Below are 24,041 nucleotides of genomic sequence, written 5' to 3'. Positions count from 1 at the left end.
GTGTCAATCTTGTACTCTGAGTGGGAAGAAAAGAGATGATGAGAAATTTATTATGTATATATATGGAGATGTATGCATGTAAGCTTTTGTCCATTTTTTTTTTTTTGGTTAACTGCTTTCAGAAGGTCAAAGCGTAGTTACATTTGTAATAAAGATCATATACCTGAATCAAAAAGGATCTCTGGGTTAGTTTCTTACTTTATGGTTGAGTACTCTGAGGCACAATGGTATTAAATGATGCCTACGTGGCCATAACACTGATTCTTGCCATAGTTGGACACTATGATGTTTCCTTCCTCCTATTATTAAAAGGAATTGAATTTAATACACTTTGAAGTAAGTTAATCAACCCTAGTAATTAAGGTCTTTTGAAATGTAAAAATATTATTTATATCCAAATTAGTCTGGAATAAGGTACTTTACGTGAAAAATAGTATTTACATATTTAATTTGTAGATTAGGGCTTAGTTTTTAAACAATTGAATAGTAAGTATATCATCTATCCAATGTGCATCCAGAAATATGAAGCTCATGCTGTCTTCTACAAATTAGGTACATTGATTAATTGGCTTTTACATATATACAGAGAGATGAGCTGATTGTACATTAATTTTTGAGTATGCCTAATTTAATCAGCCTTTCAAAAAGAATGAATTTATGAACAGATTTTACTCACTTTTATGGTATTTCGCTAATAGCCAGGATAATTTACACGGGTTCTATAGAAAATACTACCCGATAAGAAACAGTGAGCTAAATCACACAATAAGTGTACATTGAAAATCAGAAATGAGGAGGTAGAAAAGTCATGGCTAATGCTCATATAAATGTCTCCAAAATTCAAATAGTGAGGTACAGGGAATCTGAAGAGTAACGGGAGAAACCTGGCCTCAGCCAGGCTCAATGTCAGCAGAGGCAAGTAGGAAAGGAAAGGCCTACAAAAGGTGACAACCTCCAGCCACCCTGAGTAGACGTTGGCTCTCACAGTGTCTCATGAGGACCCCTGGCTTCATTTACAGTCAGTTTCACTGGCACTATTCCAAGGACTGCCTGCTCACAGGCTGCTAAGACCCTCACATTACTCTTCAGGTGGATGCTACTTTTGACTAAGTATTATGTGAGTGAATGAAAGAATGAGACCCAGCACACACTATAAACTAGGCAATTATCCTTAGGAACCAAAAAGTGCATGACACCACAACGTAACCTAGAAAAGACCAAAAGCCCAGTCAGAAACACACCAACACAGGAAGAAAGTTACCTTACTGTCCACTGCAAAGTGATCTTTGACTCTTCGTGTGATTTCTACTTAGCAATTTTGAACAACTTAACTAATCTTGGAGGGTAAGCACCTATTGGTTCTTCAGAGCAGGCCAAGTTTCTAATAACCATGAGATTTGTTTTTCTTTTGAATCAGATGGCTTTGTTCTGGCATGAGCCTTTTAGGCCTTAGCACAGATCTATACTTTTAAAATTCTACATATAGCTGGAATCCATCTTCCAGGGACCTGTTTAATTATTCAATGCCATGGCTTGTAAACGTTTACAGGAATATTAAATGGTAAGTGAACTTTAAGAAAATCTCAAAATCCAAAAAGATACAAGAGAGAAAGGAAAGACAGAGACAGAGAGAGAGGGAGGAGAGAGAGGGAGAGAGAGAGAGAGAGAGAGAGAGAGAGAGAGAGAGAGAGAGAGAGAGAGAGAGAGGCTTTGATCTACATGCTAATTGACCAGGTTTCTGAACACTCTATTTCAAAGAACCTGAGACTCTTGACTGAGCTCCAGGAACTGAACGTCTGACTGGGAGTTGGTGAGGAGGAGCCCAGTGGATTCTTTTTTTTATTATTATTAATTTATTCGTATTACATCTCGATTGTTAGCCCTTCCCCTGTTTCCTCCCATTCTTCCCTCCCTCCTACCTCCCCCCTTCTCCCCTCCCCTATGTCTGTGACTGAGGGAGACCTCCTCCCCCTATATATGCTCTTAGAATATCGAGTCTCTTCTTAGTAGCTTGCTATCCTTCCTCTGAGCCCAGTGAATTCTTCACTCACTACATCACAAGTTCAGTGGGCTCCTTCTCCTAGGTCTCCAACATCATCAATTCCTCTGCTAAAACAAAACCAACACAACAATGCTAGAGCTTGAGGTTAGGGGCCAGTCCTGGCAGAGGCAGCTGTAAGGGCATCTGGCCCATTTAGTTACCTTCAGTCCCCTAAAGTGACACCTCCAGCAAAGAAACAACAATAAAACTAATAGAGAGCCAACTTAAGATACTAAAGGGATATTCCTAAAAGTTCTGTAAGGTAGGAAGGCAGAGGAATTACAAATCTGAAGAAAGAGATCCTTATTAAAATCAGCAGCAGCAGCAGCAACAACAACAACAACCCTGTTTGAAATGATCACGGTTCAAACCAGCCAGGGACTACCACCCTGTAGCTGTAACTTGGAGAACCAGAAAACACAAAGATGTTTCTAGTTACTATAGAACACGCCTGCTTCTATGACAGGTTTCCAAGTAGGGAGCAGAAGCTGGCATGTTTAAAAGCAACAATTGCCTCTCGCAAACTCTTTCTGCTTCCTGAATTCAACATTTGGAAAGGGAAGTGGTGAAAGAGAAAACTGTATCTCTGCCAAGAGAGATTTTCCCCAAATCACCGAATCTGCCTCGGAAGCATCAGCCTCCTAGTTACATGTGGGACTAATAAAGATCAACCCAGATGTTTTGTTTAATCTAGGTGATTTTTTTTTAATACAAAGGGCAGAGGAAATCGAGACTTTCTAAACTCCTCCGTGCAAAGTAAGATCGGTGAGCGTAGCAGGTGGTCTCAGAAAGTAAAACAATGCACTTAATCAGAAAGACTACATAAATGCTATTTACTGCTTCTCAAGGTAGAGAGGCGATCTCCAGCGTCTCTTTTGTTTCCATGACTGGAAAGGGAAAAATCAAAGAGCCCCCGTAAAGAATTGCCGAGCGATTGCGCATAACAGTCAAAGATCTCAAAATCCAACCGTGTATAAACCTCAAAGGTGTTGTAATCCCCCGAGGCCCCACTCCACCCAGCTAGCATGCAGGTGTCTTTCCGGGCCTTATTTCTCAGCCTGCCAAGCCGTTGAATAGGATACATTCGATCTGTGTCCGTGGAAGACCCTCACCCCCCACCCCCTTGCCCGGGACAAACACAGATGGGGCAGAGGGCATCGCACTTCATAGGCGCATTCAGCGCCCTGCTGGCTGCTCTCGGTCCCTGGCCTGGCTGGCCTACCTTGAGCATGTTGCTGCGACTGCGACTGTGTATGGGACTTCTTTTTGGAAGCGCATTTGTCTCTGCTGCTGTTCCTGTTCTCTGTGGGTTTGGTGTGAGGAGGGTCATCGTTTGTGGTCAGATACTTGAGAAGCTCTGAGCAGGGACGTCTTTGTGGCTTTTGCTGTTGACAAATGCTCTTTGCTTTATTGCCCCATGAATTCTCGGTCTTAAAAACAAGGCATAGAGAGAGCTAAAATTAGTGAAGTGAACCTTATCAGAATGGATATAGGTTTCTGAAGAGATGAGATTTTCGGTGAAGTGCTCAGTCTAAGTGTACTGGATCTATGAGCTGTGAATAATTGTTTGCAGAACAAGAAAGAAAATTACATTTAAAATTCCTAAATGCCATTTATGCAGCTTTTTATTTCATTTCTCCTACATCCTGATGTTCCTACTCAGCAACATGTAACTAACAAGACCCTACAGCGCCTTTACTGTGAGTAAAGAAAAAAAATCGCTGCTTTAAACCTTAATTTACCGCTGATTGCTGAGGCCCAGTATTCACAACTCTCTTAAGTACCCCTTAACGCTCTGCTTTCGCTCACAGCGAATGGCAAGACAAACATTGTTTAATACAGCCCGCTAACTGAATTATGTCATTGCCAGCATTTTCTCCAATTAATGGCAGAGACGGATCTTTCACAGTGAATCCGAAACAATCTTTCTCAGGTTAAACAGCTGACAAAACAGCCACCCTGCATCTTAAAGTCATCCACGGACTGCAGCTACCAGCCTTCCAGTAAATCGTGGTGTAGTGCAGACCGCTGCATGTATTAGCCGAGTGGGAAAGGAATTACACGTTCTGATCATCAGAAAAACGGTGCATAAGGGAATTCATCCTAGTTTTTTCAACCCCCACCCTCAGTACAATGTTTGGAGACCCACTGTTTCCACTCTAGAGGCTAAATTACTACATACAAACTTTATGTCTGTTGCACAGATTCACGCAATGTCGCCACCACCTCCCCGCAGCCCTGCCCCTACCCGCCCCCCCTTACCCGTAACAAAATGTTTGCATGCATGCACACCTTAACAACTGCAGGGTTGGTTCTGATCCTGTGATTGTGGTTTGCATGGTTCTGAGTGCTAAGACCGCTGCATTCATTGTAGCTGAGCTGAGTGTTGGCTGGTGCCAGCAAGAGCTTCTTAAGCTAGACACCAGGAAAGGGAAAGGGGAGAAAGTTATACATCTACGATCCAAATTAGTAACTGAATTTTGAATATACCTAACTTTAGCACAAAAGTATGGCAAAGGAAACGGTTTTATTTAAAAGGAAAGAGTTTACCATCACAGTGCTACCTAGGAAAATATTTCCTTTTCCTTTATTTGAATCTTGACGTTGTTATGCACAATTTTAAAAATGATTTTTACGTAGAATAATGATGCAACGATTCCTAAAAAGATTTCCAAAGCACTACCACCTTTGGTAAGGAAGGCTGCCTTGCCCACCAAAGCTGTCGAGGGCACAGGTTATACCTCTTTATTCCAATGCAACTTACATGATAATCAATGAAAACACTTTCTGAACCATGTTTCATGACTAAATATATAAACAGATGAATTAAAAAATTTGGGGATTAGAGCAGTGGTTATCATTGGAGGGAGAAAGGAAAGAAAAGATTTGTACACAGAATGTTGTTCAAAGGCCTAGGTGTGGGTTATAACACAAGCTGAGTATTTATTGGTTTTCTTTGTTTGTGTCTTTGCCTTTTGCCTTCTCACTCAGCCCTGACAAGACTCCAACTGGCCATTCTCTTCCCTTGGCCTTCAAAGCAACTGGATCATAGGTGTGCTCTCTAATGTCCCACTTCAGCACTTACTGTTTTGTCACCCCAGTTTCTTCCTTTGGATGGGTGACTCTCCAGAGCCTCCTGCTCTGACATGCCTGATGTCCTTGACTCAATAACACTTCCCATCTGAACAAACTGTACAGATGTAAATTCTTGTTAAGGAACTAGGATGATGCTAGACCACAGAGCCAGTGACACAGGGAAAGCATGGTGAATGAGAAATAATTTATACGTGTAATATTCTCCTCAAGAGCAGGAATCTTAGAATACAAGGAGGAAGCAAGTAGATCTCCATGTATTCATATAGAGTTCCTTCAGCCTTAACAATCTGAGAGAATCAACCTCCAAATAGCATGCCAGAGTATTTTATAAATGTTAGAACAATGGCATTCCATAATTTACACAGCATTGCTCTTCCATGAGATTTATGGCAAATGACAAATGGCTATCATAGATGAGGAGGCAAACTGCACTCAGAACTGATAAAATTCTGGTCAAGCATTTTGTTGAAAAGAAAAGTCAGTCCTCATGGCCAATGAATTTACTCTCCATTGCCTACCACAAATTTCAGTAACTTGGGCTGCAGAAGAGCTATTATTTTTCCATCTTCATAAGAAATGCTGATCTAAAGTCTTAAACAATAGTATAATGCCTGACTTTGCAATTCTATTTATAGAATCCTATGCAAAGACAGGTAAACATTATTATACAATCTGTAACAGCAAAAACATGGGAAGAAAAAAAACCCTAAATATCTCACGATACTGGATTTCCTATTAAGTCATGACATCTCCATACCAAAAGAAACAAAAAAACAAAAAAACAAACAAAAAAACAAACAAACAAAAAAACCCCACTATGCAACCACCAAAAGTTCTGCATATGCTGAAACCATATACACAACAAAAACAGAGTAGGCATATTGTAGTTACAAATTTACACATACATTTATATATATATGCATGTAACAATAATAATGGAAAAAATAGACTTTTAACTTGAGAGTGGTGAACGTGGAAAGCTTAAGAGGGAGGTGCCTAAGAGAGCCTGGAGGAATAACAGAAAAAGAGGGAAGAGATAAAATTCTATTTTAATTTAAAATGCACAAAAAAATAGATTTTTAAAAATCAAAATTTCAATGGCATACCTGTCTTTAATCTTGAATCAGAAAATTTCAATCATTTTGATATGATAAGCTTTTAAAAATCACAGGTGAATTGTCATGGAAATTTTGGTTCATGACATGTAAACATGTTTTTGTTTTAGTCCCAGGTATGGGCTATAAGGGCCGCTCCAGTTTGTCTGCAGCTGATAACTGCCTGGTGAGAGGGTGTGTGATCATTGTCAGGCAGGAACTGCCCTGTGAATGGGGCGGGGTGGTCTTTCTCAGTGGGAATAAGTGCCAGACTCATAGAGACTGGGGGCTCCAAGAAAGAAGAATCCTGATGTTCCCCCTGCTGTTCCTGATTACTGTTGATACAGTTTGATGAGAAGAAGTTGGAGATATCCTAAAATGAGGATTGGATGGGCCCCAAGGAGCCAAACATCCCCAACACCAGGAAGTGGCTAAGGAAAACTAGGACCCTTCTCCCTACTAACCTTCTTTCTCTCCTACCTGGTGTTGTAGTGTTGGAAGGGATTGGGGTGGAGGAAGGAGAAAGATATATAGGAAATCAAGATAAAAATACATTCTAAATGTACGCCTGCAGTGAATGTTTGGTCCTTTCTTTCTAGAGCTCTAGTCTAAGCTTTTACCATGAACTGTAATAAATAATTCTGACACACAATCACATACGTAAGAATAGTAAACAGATAGTTTTTATAAATAACTTTCATTATACCATGTAAGAAACGTAATAGTAACCCATTTAATAGAGAAGTACAGAATTGGCACTTCAAGGCTGGCTTGTGGATTCCTTTTCACTTTGGTCTGAATTTAAAACCCAAACCTGATCATTGCTATACAATAGTGATGCTTTAGGCAGCCAGAAGCAACTCTGACCACTGTTCAACAGTAGGAAGGGCTCTTACTAGAGACGGCTCTTCTGCCTCCTGAGGTGGAGGGGTGCCGTCAGGCATGGAGGAAGGACTGGCCTCGTTGTCTGTGGTCACGTCTCCATCTGTCAGTGCATCAAATGAGGGCAATCCGTCTTCATCCACAGGGAGACTGTCCAGTGTCTCAGTGAGGACCGCTAACAGGTTTGCTTCATTCTCTTCATCTATCTTCTGCAGAAGAAGAAAAAACAAAACAAAACCAAAAAAAAAAAAAAAAAAGAAGAAGGAAAAGAAGAAGACATAAGTGTGCTGACGTGAAGAAGTTGGCATCATGGTTAATGAACATAGGCTAAACATATCTGGGCAAACCATATGAGAAACCTTCAGTGCCCACAACAAAGGTTGTGTCTTCCTCAAACTCCTAACTCATTTTTAGTCTGAGTCATATGATTGTCAAACACATCTACTGATTTTAGAGCTGTCTGTTTTGGCAACCTGCTAGGTCGGTCCTTAATAGTGCTGCATCCATAGTCATTTTCACATCTTTATGTCTTCTACCTCCGACTTAGGAAGTCTCTGGCCTTGGGAGAATTTCAAGCATCGTCTTATCTTCATACACAGTTCATTCTGAGGCCTCCCACACAGTATGCCACCCCAAATATTTAGATAACTGTTCCCTTGAGCACCATCAGAAACTTGAACTGTACTAAGGGAATCCGCACACTTTTGTGATTTCAATTATAACCTCATCGCTGCGCACTCCCAAATCATCTATTTCTCTCCCTGACATCTCTCCCAACTTAAGTCATAAATCTCCACCTACTGGATGCTTCTACCATATAATGGCTCTCTTGACTCCAAAAACCCAAACTTGGGATCTTTCATAGCAAAATTGCTCCTTCTCTTAACTTGTTTAGCTTGACTATCAGCTCTTCAGATCTGTGCTCTGGGATACCCAGGCCCTTTATTTTGAAGTCATTTGCTAAGAGGGAACCTTCTTTAGTAATGTGTCTTGGCCAGACTCATCTCGTGTGCCAGAGGTATAACTCCAGTATGATATGATTTTTAATAGGGGCTGTCCTTCTGCCTGAGCTCAGTCTCACTCACCCTAACACAAAGCTAATCTCCTATTGTGCCATCCACAGACATTATTGAGGACAATATTTGGGGATGTCAGGGTAAGGACTAAAGATAGAAAAATGAGACTGAATTCTTCCCTCTCCTGGAAATGAAAACAGTCTGTGAACGCATTATGTAACAGATGACACAAGTTTGGGGTTTCTGTACAAAACCTGGAATGTCTGTATGTTAACATGACAATGTGATCTTGCCTACGCATGTAATCAATCAGCTCCAGTGGTTGGCACATGGAATAGATGGTTATTGTTTGGTTAGAATTATTCACTGACGGCATCTATTGGCACCCAGAGAGACTGTGTACATCACTTCTTTCCTTTCTTCTGGAATTCTCCATTGTTTGTCCAATTTGACCTGTCTCTATTTTTTGTCAAGTTCTGTAAGCTATGACATGAACAATAAGGCTAAATTACCCCACACAATTGTATTACAAAACGCACCTCAGTTGCTGACATCTAATGAAACTGGCAATGCCCACACTTCCTTTCTCACTAGCACTGAACTCCAGTTAATTGACCTGACAAAATTACAAGAATCACAGAAAAAGACAGCTAATCAGAAAATCAAATTGTATTACTAGAGAAATTAGGCAGGGCCTTATCACGTAGACATTCTATTTTCACATGGAAAAAAAATGTTTTCCCTCATTACTGATTGCTCTCTATCTGGGAGTCAAACTACAGACTTTGTTTTCTTTTGAATCCAAGAGGCCAAGAAGAGCCATTTTCTTCTTGTGGATGTTAATAGAGCTGTTTTACATTTGCATGTGGCATTTCCCTACTGCCCCCTGATTTGAGACTATAGTCATGTACTTTGGGCACATTGCAGTGTGACAAATGGATTGAATCTCAAATTCTAATGAAGACGAGAAAGCCAACCAGAAGTTCACAGTCCCTTTCAAATGGCACATTTACTGCCATCAACTAAATATCCATCAAAATCTAAACTGTACAACAACAAAGAAAAAAAAACCCCACTAAAACCTTCGATTTCCCCAGTTCTTCTGCTTCTCTCCATTTACTCTCAATATTAAAAATAGTGAAATACTTTTCTTTTTCTGCTTTATATCATAATCTAGTATCCAAAAATGTTAATGAGTTCATTTTTAGTATCCCACAATTCCAACTACCACTACACACCAAAGAAACAAAAGAAAATGCAAGGCATAAAACTTTTCTCAATAAAATTATATTTAAATAAAATATTCTACCATACATTGTATCAAAATAATGAGATTTGCATTACTAAAAGTAACTAACTGTATTTTCTAATAAAATAATAAATGACACCTCAAATACATATTCTTACCAAGTTACAGATGCACTTTCATTAAACTGAACATTTTTCATGAACACCTAACCCTTTTCAAAAGGGTTCAGCTCACAGAAGTCAAAAAAGAACTCAAGAAAACTTGTTAAGAGTGTTTACCAACAAATGAGTGATTTTGTTTGCCCTGATTTAAATTTTGTGCTTGGCTTTTCAGTGATACTGGGAGCTGCTGTTTGCTTTCAATCACAGAATACAACATCGCCTCAGCTCTATCCCTTGTGTAAACAAACTCTGATAACTCCAATCAAGTCAAAATGACAAAGAACACTTAAATTAACTAGTTTTCACCAATTCCTTTAATAAGCATGAGTGAATGTATACCACACAGTCTCGGAAATAGTGGAGCTTGATAATGCCGTAATTAATTTACAAGATCTGATTAAGCCAACTATTTTCATTCTCCTCTTTCCTGAAAGCACAATGGGAGGGGAGGGCTTGTGAAAGGGAGGTTGTCACAGTAAATACGTATGTAGGGCTGAGATGCTTGGGTGTGAGGGCTACTATTCAACCAGTGCATACCACTTAGAGCAGCCATTTTTATACTGTGTCAATCAAAAATGAGTATTAGGTATGTTTACTATGCCTGTATCCTTCAAAACCATTTATTTTGGGAATGTTCATCCTGAATTTTGGAGGAATAAGTGCTATTCCTCTGTGTCAAAGATCAACAAATACATCTACATGTAAAGTTGAGTGGATGCTGTCCCTCACTGTGGCAATTTCAATTAGTTTTTTGTGAGTTTCAATAGTCATCGTTCCAGAGAAGGCAATGGATGTGACAAAGAGGACTCTGTTAAACAATTAATGTCACTTTCCATTATTGCTCTGGTCCCAATTTACCAAGCAACTAAATCAAAGTCGCCACAGATGAAGCACAGTGCCCTATGAACACACGTCTGTTCACAAGTGACAGGGAATGGAAGTGTGTGAGTGAGCCAGGTGACACTGCATGTGTGACACTTTTATAGGTGTTGGCCTCTGTGCTGCTTTCCAGTCCCTTGAAATTACAATGTCTTTTTTTTTTTAAATGGAGTACTTCTTGGCTCCATCTAAAACAGCAGATTTCAACCTGTGAGGCAAGACCCGTTTAGATATGCTGCATATCAGATATTTGCATTATGATTCCAAACAGTAGCAAAATTACAGTTATGTAGTAGCAAGGTAATAATTTTATGCCTGGGGTGGGTGTTTACCACAACACAAGGAGCTGTATTAAATGGTTGCAGCATTATGGAGGTTGGGAAGCACTGATCTGAAAGAGTGGAACGTAGCGAATGAAGGAGCAGCTGGCCACCAGCTGTGTGGAGAACACTAGCTCCATTGGATTCCTTGCAGCAGAAGAGATAGGAAAGCCCAGGTCAACAGGCAGCTATAGTTGCTCTGCAGCTACCAAGGGCATTTCCTGTGGGGGCCTTTCAACCTTGTCTTCTCCTTACACGGGTACAATTCTGTTCCTATTCTTCTGACCTAAGTAAAGGACTGTGTGTCTGTAAAACTCTACTCTCCAAGGGCTCTCCAGGAAGAAAGAGGCACAGCAACAAAACCTCACTCCAGGTGTAAGGAATTTCCAGGGACAGATGATACACTTGGCTTTTATACTGACAAGCCAAAATCTAGATCTGCAGCAATTCCTATGCCATGCCTCATCATGAATAAATAATGGTTTTGAACAGTCAACAGGATCCAAAGGCTCATCGCCACTCTTTGAGACTTCAGTGTCCTGAAATGACTTTTGCACTGAGTTTGACATAATCCCAAAGGGCATCCCTGAAGAAGGCAGACCATGGTCCTCTGCGTCCACCTGGTCACCTGAAGATTTAAAATCTCAGACTCCAGGCCTGACCTGGGATGTCTTGCTTTGTGCACGGGAGCAAAAGGACCTTCCAACTTATAAAGAAGACATGTGGCTGGGCACAGGGTGCATTCAGCTCAACCAGCCACATGCCCTAGAGAGCAAATAAATCCACCCAATGAATGAGAGGATGAAGGATTCAGTCGCTAATGGACACCTGGAGGGAGAAACACAGAGGAAAACTGCATGTGGCATCCCAAAGGTTTCTAAATGCCGCCTATTATGGAAGGACCATGCTCTGCTTATGATAGTAATTTTTTCTGCATCTTGTAGAATTGCAATTACACTCTGCATCCCCAGATTCTCACACTCGCTTGATCTCTGTTTGATAAAAATAGTTTAATAGCCATTTAATCACAGCTTCATTATCTTAGCTCTCTTAATGTGAATTAGGCCACGAGAATTCTAGCTTCCTCATTATTCAAATCATCAATAAGAAGGAAACAGGGGGGGGGTCTTCTTATCACTCATTAATCAATTTCAGTTTCTTAGGAACTGTTGACTCAGAGATCAATCTGTGTGAGAGGTCACTTAACCTTACAGTGTCTCTAGTTCTTCTGTGCAAAGTTTTCAGGCTTTCTGCCTCGTTCCTGTTATAGAAAACCTTTTTCTCCTGCTGAATTTATGATTAACGGGATAAAAAGTGTCAATGCATCTTGAGAATACTTCAAGATGGTTTTCAGAAACATTTCCAGGGTACATGCCCATCGTCTTGATTACCCACAGTTGAATTTCCTTCTAGGTACACAATCTACCAGTGACTTTCCACTCTGGGCCAGCTTCCCCCAAGTACCCAGCATGCCCTGGGCCTCTTTCTTGCCCTATCCTGCTGATTTGGAAACAGCTAATGAAGACGAAATTAACTTCTACTTTAAGTGAGGCCTAATTAGGAAGGGAAATCTGCTAGAGTAACATCTGGTAGTGTATTCCAAAGCCAAATATAAATGACATTTTTGGATTATCCACTATTTTGGATTGTTCATTCCACTACATCCTACCAAGAGTTCAAATAACTAAATAGAGAAGTGACTTTTATGATGGATTTGAAAGCTCAAATGAGGAATCCGATCGATCACTGGCACCCTCATCTGGATCTCTCCCCATGAACAGAGTTCATGTATGAATTGTCTGACAGCAATAACACCGATGTCTGCACATAGGAATTTTGGATTTGATGCACAGAATTCCAGGATTTGAAAGAAGCTTCATTTAAAGTAAAGGGGAAAAAAGATTTTGTTCTTGTTGTTATAAAAATGAAATTAAAAGATAGCAATCTAGACCAGGCCCCTGAAATCAAGCTGAGTGGGTTTTTGCTTTTTAATTTTAGTCGTGTCTTTGGATGATTGTACTCAGGCCAGATGCCCCTTCTCTTTTTTACTGCTTGTGTGAGCTCTGAGAGGCCACTTTGTGGAGAGGGGAGTGAAGTGTGTTGAATATCTTTAAACAACTCTTTCCCACCCTCTTTTCTCTTTCTCCACCTGTACTGTCACAATCCTCTGTGGTACTTCTTGCTTCTCCAAGCAGGGACACCAGTCACTACTGTGCCTCCTCTCTCCCACAGTCAACAAGAAACAGGTAAGAGGTCCACATAGTCCACTTAGGGAGTCAAAGACCTTTCCCTATCTTGTAAGCAGAGTCCCTAAAATATCCCACTAACATTTGTTTACCATGTGAAATATAGGCCCTGGAACAAGGCACTGATGCTTGAAGGCAGAAAGAAAATCATGACACAAAACCCCACAAGCTTATGTAAATAACAGACAGTGATCCAATAGACTGCCTTAGCTTACAGCTACATTATAAAACACTAGAGTGTGTTTTCATCTCTTTTTCTCTCTTTTTTAAAACTTATTAATTTTTATTTTATGTACACTTATGTTTTTGTCATGTCCCCAGGAACTGGACTTACAGACAGTTGTGAGCAGCCATGTGAGTGCTGGAATTGAACCCAAGTCCTCTGGAGGAGTAGTCTGGGCTCTTAACTGCTGAGCCATCTCCCCAGCCATGTTTTCATTTCTTACAGAGACCCCAAGGGTTTGCTTTTTGCCATTTATCCTTAGAACCAACAACTTCTTCTGAATGCTAACATTGCTAAAGTTTAGGGGCCAAGACAGAGAATACAAATTTTAAATTCATTATCTGGGTACTTCATCGTGGACATACAACCATTTGAACTATTACACATTTATAATATCCCTCTTAGATATAAACATATGTGATAAATATACATTTTAAAAACAGTATCTAGTCATATATTATAAGATGATATACTGCATGCACATATATTTATATACATGTGCTTATATTTTTAACATATACATAAATACATGACTATATACTATTTATATTTATTTATATGCAATAAAATATAAAATGTTTATATTATATATATATATATATATATATATATATTAGTCTCTAGCCTTTTCTTGCATAGTTAATTGTAGTTGGCTAGATAACAATATATAATCAAAACTTTATATTCTTTGTCTCAGTTATTCATTTCAACCAAGGAAAGCAATGATCAAGAACTAAGGTTAATTCTTACAAAGATGAAATAAAATTCAAGTGGAAATAAAATACAGGCAAATCTGAAGAATTTTTTTTTCTGCATGGGTATATTTAGATCTGTAGGAATCCATTTAATTCCCATGAATACATATGGCCCTATTTAAGCAGGCATAAAATTCATATTCACATCTGTACTGAGACTCCATTCTAACTTATTAACTTATATCACAATATTCATGAGTTAATAAGCACGTACAGAACATGTGGAATCCATTATTCTGAGGCTGTTGTAGGAACCAAAGTGTAAATACAGAAGTTCAATAGAAGGGTTGGCATGGGCAAAAATGCTCCAATTCAGAGGAGAAACAGAAAAAGGGATGTTTCATATCTATTTCTCACAGGAGGAAGAAGGCATTGAGTGGTAGCATCGAGCAGGAAGCTCAGTAGAGAAGAGGCAGCAAGGCACTTCTTTCGACCTTGGATGTGAATGAAGAGAAGCATCTTGCTGAAAGTTCAAGGGCAGCAGACAGCAGGCTAAGAGAACAGATGCTTCCATGCTCAGTGCTAGCAGCTACACAGAGCCCAGTGAAGAAGACATTCAAACCTGGCTGCTCGGCACGGTCGAGAATGACCGTCCTCCATTGCTAACACCGAAGGGTAACTCTGATGAAAATTGGCCAAGTCTCTCACCCCTCTCCTTGTCAGCCCTCATCCATGGCCCTTCATATCTCCAAAAACAAAATAAAAAACTCAGAGGATTACATACTACCTAGGTGTCCACCAGATGATTTATTATCCAAACCAGGTGACACAGGATTGGCCCACACTATCACAGGTTAAATGAGAAACGTGGTTATCCCTTTCTAAGTCAGCATTATCTCACCATCAATGCCACCATTTCCTTGCCTGAATTCTTGCCCACTGGTCCACCAAGCACCAGGCATTTGCTCCTGAGGGCTTTGCATTTGATGTTTCCCATCCTCATACGTCTGTCTCTACTGTCAGGTGGCCTCATATTTCACCCTTTTTTCCCTTCATTCACTAAAATATACCCTCTCAGTGAAGCCTTCACAATGATTCTAGACACTGTTTCGACACCTTCCCTGGCCTATTACTCCTTTGACACCTATTTCACTAGGCCATTGTGTATCTTAGTGATTTTCCTTGTTCATATGTTATCTGAAACAACATCTCTGAAAGGCCTATTTGATACTTGGCATATAAATCTGGGAGTGCCGCTGAGTGGTAGCAAGCTTGACTAGCATGTAGGAGGCTGCAGGGTTTAGCACAGGAAATAGAGACACTTGGCACATTGGCTATGGCTAATTGAAATGAATCAGAACTGTTCAGAACACCCAGACTATATTGTGACATTTCATTTTTCTTTTGTTTTTGGTTTTCTCTGTAATTTCCACCTCCACCCACCCCCAGCATATTTATCTTCTTAATAATGTTTATCTTAGACTATGATTTAAAATTAGTTTGCATTCATCTCACGCATACCAGATGATAGCCCAGGCAAACAGCCAATATATTAGTGGTGGGAAAGAAGGAAATATGAATCGTTAGCAATACAGAGGGCCTACTTCTGTAATTGCCCCCATGGACTCTGAATCCATAGGAATAAGTATAATACCTATGGATGATAAAAAAAAATTTTCTGATGACCCCCTTAAATACAGCGATGACTTTGTGCTAACTCTGTTTGGGAGTGGAACTTGGAACGCATCACCAAGCAGCCAATTTGCAAGCATCTTAGAAGAAACCTAATAGTTTTATGAAATGTAAGTCACGCAATATATGCTTATGATCTACCCATTTCGGAACCCTAGGTGACCAAAAGAGAAGACACAACTGGTAAATTCTATCAGGATCAGAATCACCCATGTCACTGCACGACAAGGTCTTCTACAAACAGTAGCCATAGATTCATCTTAGCAAGGGATTGTAAATTGGTCATCTGTGGAAGAGTGGATGTTACTACAGTCACTGTAAGCATCAATAGTGTATGTCAATTTGATGTATGTTTGGCATGTATGTCACTGGATTCAAATATGTGTTTTATAAAGCAACAACTCCAGTGAGTTACTTAATTTATAATGAACAGAAGAGACATTGCCACGGCAGGAACCGTACAACTGAATCATGTTGGGTTTTTCACAGGATCAAAAACAGAAACATGAAAAGTGAAAGAGAGTAGTGTGAACCTGGAAACATAAACATGTAAGATTTAGCAATCCTCTTCCGTTAAACCAAAACACACACTAATCTGTTGCTAAAAGTAATTATAAGATATAGATCAATGTCTTGAAGCTAACTTTTTTACTGTTCATTTAGTGTTGTAATTCTCTTAGATAGACACTATTTTAATTTAAAACATCAAGAATGCACAGCTTATTTTTAAATACAGTATTTTTATTTATCATTTTAGAATTTCACCTCTGTATGCAAAATGTCTTCATCGCACCCACGCTCAACCTCTTTCCTATAACTGCTCTAACTCTCTCCAGAGTCTTTTTCCCAACTTCATGACCTCTTCTTATTTACATTTTAATAACCCGCTTCGTCCAGTCAGTGCTCTCTGTATATAAAGCCATACAATGGGGTATGGGCAACCTACCAGGTGTCACACTCCAATGAAACCCGACTATAGTGATCAGCTGCCTATGGGTCCTCAGCTACTTCAGCGCTGTGAGCCCCTCCACATCCACTCATCATTGCTGGCTGGCTTGGTCTAGTGTTGGCCTCGTGCTGGCAACTATAGCTATAGCAGCTGATTTTACTGAATTCGCTCTACCTGTCTAATGCCAAGTTAACTAGCATACGTGCATTATTTCATTTAAACTATCCATTTAACATTGTTGCTAGTTTCAGATCATGTGCCTACTAGGAGGCAAAGTTGGATATCAAGCTAAATGTATTTGATGAAATATGGCTCTCGTGTTCTTTATTGAAATTTTACAGGAGAGAAATTTTTATAGGAAAAGGGGGTAATCTGGGCTATTCTAATCTATCTCCATGTCAGGTGGCATACCTAGACTTATCAACAGATAAAATCCAACATAGATCCCAGGACACAGTGCAATCCTCCATGTGGAAAGAGAGGATCACTTTTAGAATTGCTTCTCACTGTCTTTGCTCATGTTACACCATAATCCAGCTTTACTCCTTGCAAATGTGAGTGGTTCTTTTGCCGAAATGTCCCTTCCCTTTCCTTCATTTGTTCCTACTACGCCCATATTAAACCTGACATTGAACATTCTCTCCTCTGTAATGTAGTTGTGCACAAACCTAGATTTTCCGGACCTCTCAAAGCTACTGGCTTCTTTGTTTCAATAACTGAGGCCTTGAGAACAGAAGCATAGAGTTCTGAACCCTAGTGCGGATGACTAAATCCAAATCTCTAGATCAAGTTTTCCCAACTTCAGCAGGGTGACAGCATTGAAAATAATGAGTGGGCAAAACCAATCTGGACAAGAATTCAATAATTAACAGAACAACAAAAGGAGAAATCAAGTAATTTAACCAGTCATCCCTTAATGGCTTCCTTCATAGCAAGATGTAACAACACAGGCAATAGAGAGTAGACTATAGTGTCAGCTCGTGCAATGCTATTGAATTGGAGAAGTGTTTGGGGAAAAAAAAACTTTTTCAAGATCAATTCCCAATTGATCTAAGTCTGCTGCATAAGAGTGAGAAAAGAGAAAGAGACAGGGAGTAAGAGAAAGAGAAAGAAGGAGGGAGGGAGGGAGAGAAGAGAGAGAGAGAGAACAATAGAAGCAAAGTGCAGTGATAAATTTATAAACCCTAAGATGAGAACTTCAGTGAATAAGAAATTAAGTTTATAAAGTTTGCATTTCAGTAGTCAAAAACTGTAACCAACCATCACCCATGAGCCCTAATTAGTCCGGACATCAGCACCAGATCTTCAGATAAGAAGTGGCTGGAAATAACTTACAACGCTTTATTGTGGCAAATTAGCAGACTCTATGAATCAAGGACAGAGACAGTACTTTTTTGGAGTGACGATGTAAGCAATCTTTATTCTATATATGATGGTACATTTTCTGCCTAAAAGAAATGCTTAGACAGCATCATCAAAAAGGTCAATGTTACTTGTTCACAAAGACTTAGCACCACGAGATATGTGTGAGATTATGCAGCTGCACATCGCCGGCACCTGGATCTATGTGGCATTTCAGGTTGGGCACGCTAAGAAGCAGACGGTGTCAAATGATCTGATTACTGTGCTATCCCAGCAATAGCACAGAATGAGTGAAAATTGTCTCAGGGTAGCTGCAAGCTATTCAGAGGCAAGCCTGTCCTCTGTGGGGCCATCTAGGGTAAAGGAAATCAAAGTGTGCTTCCTGGTAATCCTCTGTGCTGTCCCTGGCCCTTCCCCAAGAGAGCAGAACCCATTAGAGCCGAGATTGGCTCTGAGACTCCTTGAGCAACTTTCCTATCCCTCTAAAGTGCTCTGCACAGAGGAGTGGGCTGTCGATAAATAGTTGCCAAATAAATACAATATGAGAGCTTCATTTTCTCAATGATTTCACATCTAACAACTCTACATGGGGTTTGCTTTCCAAAGCTTCTGAATAAGTTTGCAATCTCTGAGGATTTAGATATTGAGCTTCTTTTTAATGCCGCACTGAGTGCACCTTTCATGAAGAATCTTTAAACACTTTTCACTGAGTTAGTTCTAAATGCAGGCTCCTTGGTGGCTATTGGTGATTTATATGCATATGCAGGGAGCATACATAGTGAGGTAGCATGAGGCATGCTTTATTCGAGGTGGCCTATAACATCCATGACACTTTTTAAAAGTGAGTTGTATATCAGGGCCTTAGAAAGAACACTCCCCAGTGGCAGCATGGGAAATACCAAGAATGGACCAGGCTGATCTGGATCCGAATTTAAAGGCTACCAAGCAACAAAAGGAGAAACTGTGTCATTTAACCATTTATCCGTTAGTCAATTCCATAATACCAGGAATTAGCAACATGCAAGCAACAGAGAGTGAGTATGCTGAGCCAAGTTGCCCAATACTAGTATTACCTAGGAAGCGGGAAGAAAGACTTTCAAAGTGTTAAACAAACATCCTCAAAATCGACTCTCAACTGGCCCAAGTCTGCATTTGTTCTGATACACGCTGGTGTGATCGTTACTTTTGTCACTGGACCCTGTTACTTCCCATAAAAAATAAAAGAAAGTAACACCAAAGAAGTATCTCTTTCTCATAATGCTATTTTCCTTCCTTAAGACTCAACATTATTTAAAATATCATAGCTGGAGAATCGCAATATATTGGCTTCCAAAGAAATAGTGGACAATAATCTCCAAGTTATTCATCTAAGTCTGTGTTTACCAATAGATAATATGCATGCTAGAATTCGGTATTATGATTTGCACATCAAAATGGCTGAGCACAACATTAATAATTACTGATTGAGACTTCACTGTATACCAGGCACTCTTGATACTGGAAACATAGCAATGAACCAAATACATAAAATCCTTTCCCTCAGAGAGCTTATTTTGAACAAGAAAGGAGACTGGTGACTGACAACATAAATTGCTATAAACATGATAAACAACTGTGAAGAATAAAAGAATGGCTATGGCAATATGAACACTACTTGTGGTTAAAAAAAAGCCAAACATATTTAAAAATCAGATTTAATTATAAAAGCAGAGCATGAATAGTTTTCTTAAGAAAGACTTCACACTGAGATAACTTAGAAGCACTTAAAGTTGAAAATATAATTGGTTCTACAGGAACTTGACTCACAGAACAGTTTGCTACTATCTTTTATATGAAATGAAAGGTAGCTGGAGAGCAGTAATTCTCAATCCTGGCTATTCAATAGAACCACATATGCACTTTAAAAATATTTACGCTTTAGCCTTTACTCCAGAGCAATTAAATCAGTACCTTTGCAAATGGGAGTTAGTATTTTTTTTCAAGCTTCCCAGGTGGGATTCTAATGGAAGCCAGGACTGAGAATCACTCCTATAAAAGACTAAGTGGGAGAGCCTTTGAGGAAAGAGGAAAATGAGGGTTTCCATCACGAGCTCAAGCAAACAAAGCTTGCCAATGGATGATGCCCACCTGTACTGCTTCAGTATGCCCAGAATCATGTCCAATGAATACAGATACTACAACCGATCCTGGAGCCTGGATTAGTAGAGCTCAGTTACCTGTCCCAATCTTATTTCAAGACTTGCAACCCCCTTAAGTGGATCCCTGGTGTAGGATAGGGACACCCATCAACCAAGACCTATAGCTAATGTCAAATTAAATGGTGTGTTTAAAAAAGAAAATCAGGTCCCAGAGATCAGACAGCCTACTTAAGCCTGTGTATAAAGATAAAAGAACACCCGTGGGACTCTGTAAGAGAAGTTGTTTTACAACTACAAATGTGTTTCAGATTAAATCACTCAAAATATTTACTGAATTTGGATTATACTTACAGTTCGATTGAATTTATTTCTTGCTCATAAACCATTGCGACAGCAAGTGGAAAGTAACAGCCAGCATAAAAACAGTAATATAATGTGTATGAGAGTCTAGCAAAGGCCCAGTAGCAGCAGAATCCCCACAGCGCCTGCGTCTAAACAGCTCTGACTCCTCAGTGGCCCAGCTGGTGGCAATAGGGATAGACAAACTTCCCAATATCGTTGGGATAGTGCCAGCCAGCAGCTGTAATCTGTTCACTCAGGGCTCAAAGATCTGATGCTATCAGCTAGAGTTGGCTGGCCCTGGAGTGGATCCTTTCACCTCCAGGCACTGTGTGAAAACATCAGGCTTTAGCAACTGATAGCAAAATAGTTAGATGCCACTAAAGCATCAATTGCTGCTCAATGTGTCCCTGAAAGAGCATTCAATACTCTCCAAACATTAACCCAGAGCCTCTCGTTTCACTGCTCATCTCATCAATATTACGTCCACTGTGAATAATTACAAGACATGGATTGGGAATCTTATGGGATTTTTGCCTTAGAAGAAGGAGATTAAGTTCTAATTTTATCACGTAGAGGCTGTGCCATTTGGGAAGTCATTTGGGGCCACTGAGCTCGGCACTGTCAACTGAAGACAGTCGCTTAGTAACAGTATGCGATGCCGTGCACATAGCGTGCCACAGACCCCCATAGAAATAGTTCCTACTCAGAAGAGTTTTCAAAATGTTACATCATCAACCAAGAACAAACATTCTAAAGAAACCACAGGAAGCTATGTAGCATAAGGACTTAATCTATTACCCAAGATGAACCACTACCTACTCTTTACCAGTGTTTCTGAAAGCAGCACATAAAAAGCCCACAGACATTGCCTTCAGTTCAGAACACCCCACCTCAGGTAAAAGTATCATCTTTCAAACAAAGCAGGAACCAATGATTCATAGGAAATTTAACAGAAAAAAAATATATATGTGGAAAGTTGTTTTTGAGCATGATAGAGGATGATATAAACTAATTTGTCATATTTAAGTATATGACCAGGGGAAATATTCTTCAATAAATATGGTAGATATGTTATTTAAATTCTCTAACAAAAGGTCTATTGTATAGGCACAGCATACTGTCATACTTAACTCTTAAATATGTGTAGATATTATGTCTCAGTCCAAATAAAAGAGCCACAGTATGCATCAAAGCTCTCCTGAGGCAAATACCGTGCTTTATCTGTCCTTATCCTTTTCTTTTCTCTTTTGTGCACTGGGCTGAGGAAATGCTCTTTGGAAAGCAGGTATCTCAAGCAAGTAGTACTGCAAAAGTAGACTTGGAAAGCAGAATCCCCAGCTTTACAACAAACAGTATCCACCTAGCTTACTCATTAATTCACAAGCTAATGAATTTATTCGTTTAATTAAGGTGAAATAGGCTAAGTAATGATAGTATGGTGGAAAAGAAAAATGAAAATTAGAAGGGGAAACTAGGAGAATATAATGGTACCCAATACTATTCTGCCTTTTAGTTGGCAATGAAGTACTCTTCCCATAGTCTGCTGTTCTTTGGAGCTGTGGATGTGGGGAAATAATTCCCACCTTTAAAATACAATTAAAGTTTTAATCACCACTCGGGACATTTTAACCGCATGCATTTTATTCTTAATGTTATCAAGATTTTTCTTTGGTAACAATAGTGATAATAAGGTATAAAAGGAGTACCCAGATTCAGCTTTGAGCTTCTGGTGCAGTTCATCGGAGTAAACTGCCATGGAGGTCAAGTAGCAACAATCACCATTTACAAGGAACTTGAGGGTAAACTCCTGACTTGCAGAAACAGCCCATATATACCATCAAGATACAACCCCCCTTATAAGTATGACAGATCATACATGGTCTACCGTGCTTATTAATAATACCTTAATCTTCAAAAATAAAGTCTAAGTTATTTCAAGATAGAGACAAAGAGCATGTGACATATGATTAGTCGACTGTTACCTAGTACACAGTGTTACTGCCCTCTATCTACTCAATAATCACTTTGATAATCACAATTGTGCTGTTGTCCTAATGGGACAGAGGCTCGAAGAGACTATGCCATCAACACAGGTGACAAAACAAGCACACAACAGAGTGAGAATTGGAACCAGCCTCATTTTCGTGAATGAACTTAACCTTTTCAGATCATTCTTCCAGGGGAGGAATTTAAATCTCTGCCTGCTTCGAAGATAAAAAAATATATATACTTAATTGTTCATTTTATTTTCAAGATGTCTTTGGGGAAAAAAACAGCTCACTGAATATTCTAGAAAAAGAAAAGTCACATGTTTCATTGCTTCTAATGAGTTGTTGCAGTTCAGAAGTTTCATTACATTCTGACAATTAAGTTGCTAATAAACTGAGGAGCAACTAATTGACTTATCCATCTCACAAGCTCAAGATCCAGCAACCTAGAACACAGTTTCCATCATTGGGTCCCAAATCACTCAACATTCTGCAATCAACTTCGTGATTCGATTTGCTTTGGGTAATTTACACATAGTTCCTATACTTGACATGAAGCCCTGATTGGGAACAGAAATGCCCATGGTCATATACCCATTAGTAACATGGTGTACTGCTGCAGACAGTGTCATCAGAAACAGTGACATGAGAGCGCTATGCTGGAACCCACACAATGGCTGTGGACCCAATATCAAAAAATTTATGGTAATTGAAACCAAAGAATCTTAGGGAATGCAGTCAATTTCACAGAGTACCAAAAGGTCACTCTATTCAATTTATACTAGAAGCTCAGCACAATATTGAGAGAAAAAAAAAAAAACCACGAGAAAGCAAATGATATTATCAGCTGTCCAGGATTTAACAATTTACTGACTATATAAGGCAATTTACTCATTACCAAATGAATGTCTTGCCTGTGCATTGCTCATACTTAGCTCATTGGGTTCTTGTACAGAAGTTATCACTCTGGATACATTGCTAAATATGTCACCATTACCATATTAACTGCCCTGCTCAGCTTGAGTGAGAGTAAACCTTTATGTTGCTGCTGTGCCTTGGTTTGACAGATGATGCTGAAGGCTCTTTGGAAACTGTCTAACCTAACTGTTGCTATCAGCATTGTCTACTGAGGCTGCTGGAGACGAAAACATGAAGCACACTGAAACTGGTGCTTCTCAAGCATTGATGTTTACACAAAACACCTAAAGACAGGAAAATGCAGATTCGGACACAGGCTATGAGGAGTGAAGACATTCTGGGCCTGTGACAGCTTCCAGGTCACCACTAGCTACTTACTGTGTATGTGTCATACAATTAGGATAGAGTACCAGAGCAGCGAGGGTCGTTCTCTGTTGGTGGTTAAGTTCTAGTCTTTAAAACATGTAGCTATTAAACACGGTCCATGCTGCTCACCAATTGAGTAGAGAGTGGAGTCTGACTTTCACATGAACTCTGGCACCCCATATTTGACCACGTCCCCTGGATGGGGTGGCCTGGTGTCACTCAGAGGAAGGATAGCAGGCTACCAAGAAGAGATTTGATACGCTATGAGCATATACAGGGGGAGGAGGTCCCCCTCAGTCACAATCATAGGGGAAGGGAGTAAGGGGGAAATGGGAGGGAGGGAGGAATGGGAGGATACAAGGGATGGGCTAACAATTTAGATGT

At 39.8% G+C, this 24,041-nt stretch overlaps 1 protein-coding gene across 1 annotated transcript in view; it reads right to left on the bottom strand.

The window, feature by feature from the left end:
• The window catches only part of PPARGC1A (PPARG coactivator 1 alpha), a 94,639-nt gene that overhangs the window by 33,439 nt on the left and 37,159 nt on the right, over positions 1 to 24,041 (bottom strand). Inside the window, 3 exon segments of the mRNA XM_084797618.1 lie at positions 3,264 to 3,471; positions 4,334 to 4,456; positions 7,128 to 7,322. Coding sequence (XP_084653744.1) covers positions 3,264 to 3,471; positions 4,334 to 4,456; positions 7,128 to 7,322 — 526 coding nt within the window.

Source organism: Acomys minous, assembly GCF_964271855.1.
Source record: "Acomys minous genome assembly, chromosome: 10".
In the NCBI taxonomy this organism is placed as follows: Eukaryota; Metazoa; Chordata; class Mammalia; order Rodentia; family Muridae; genus Acomys; species Acomys minous.
Note: the sequence above shows the minus strand (reverse complement) of the source record. Positions and strands in the feature narration are given on the sequence as shown.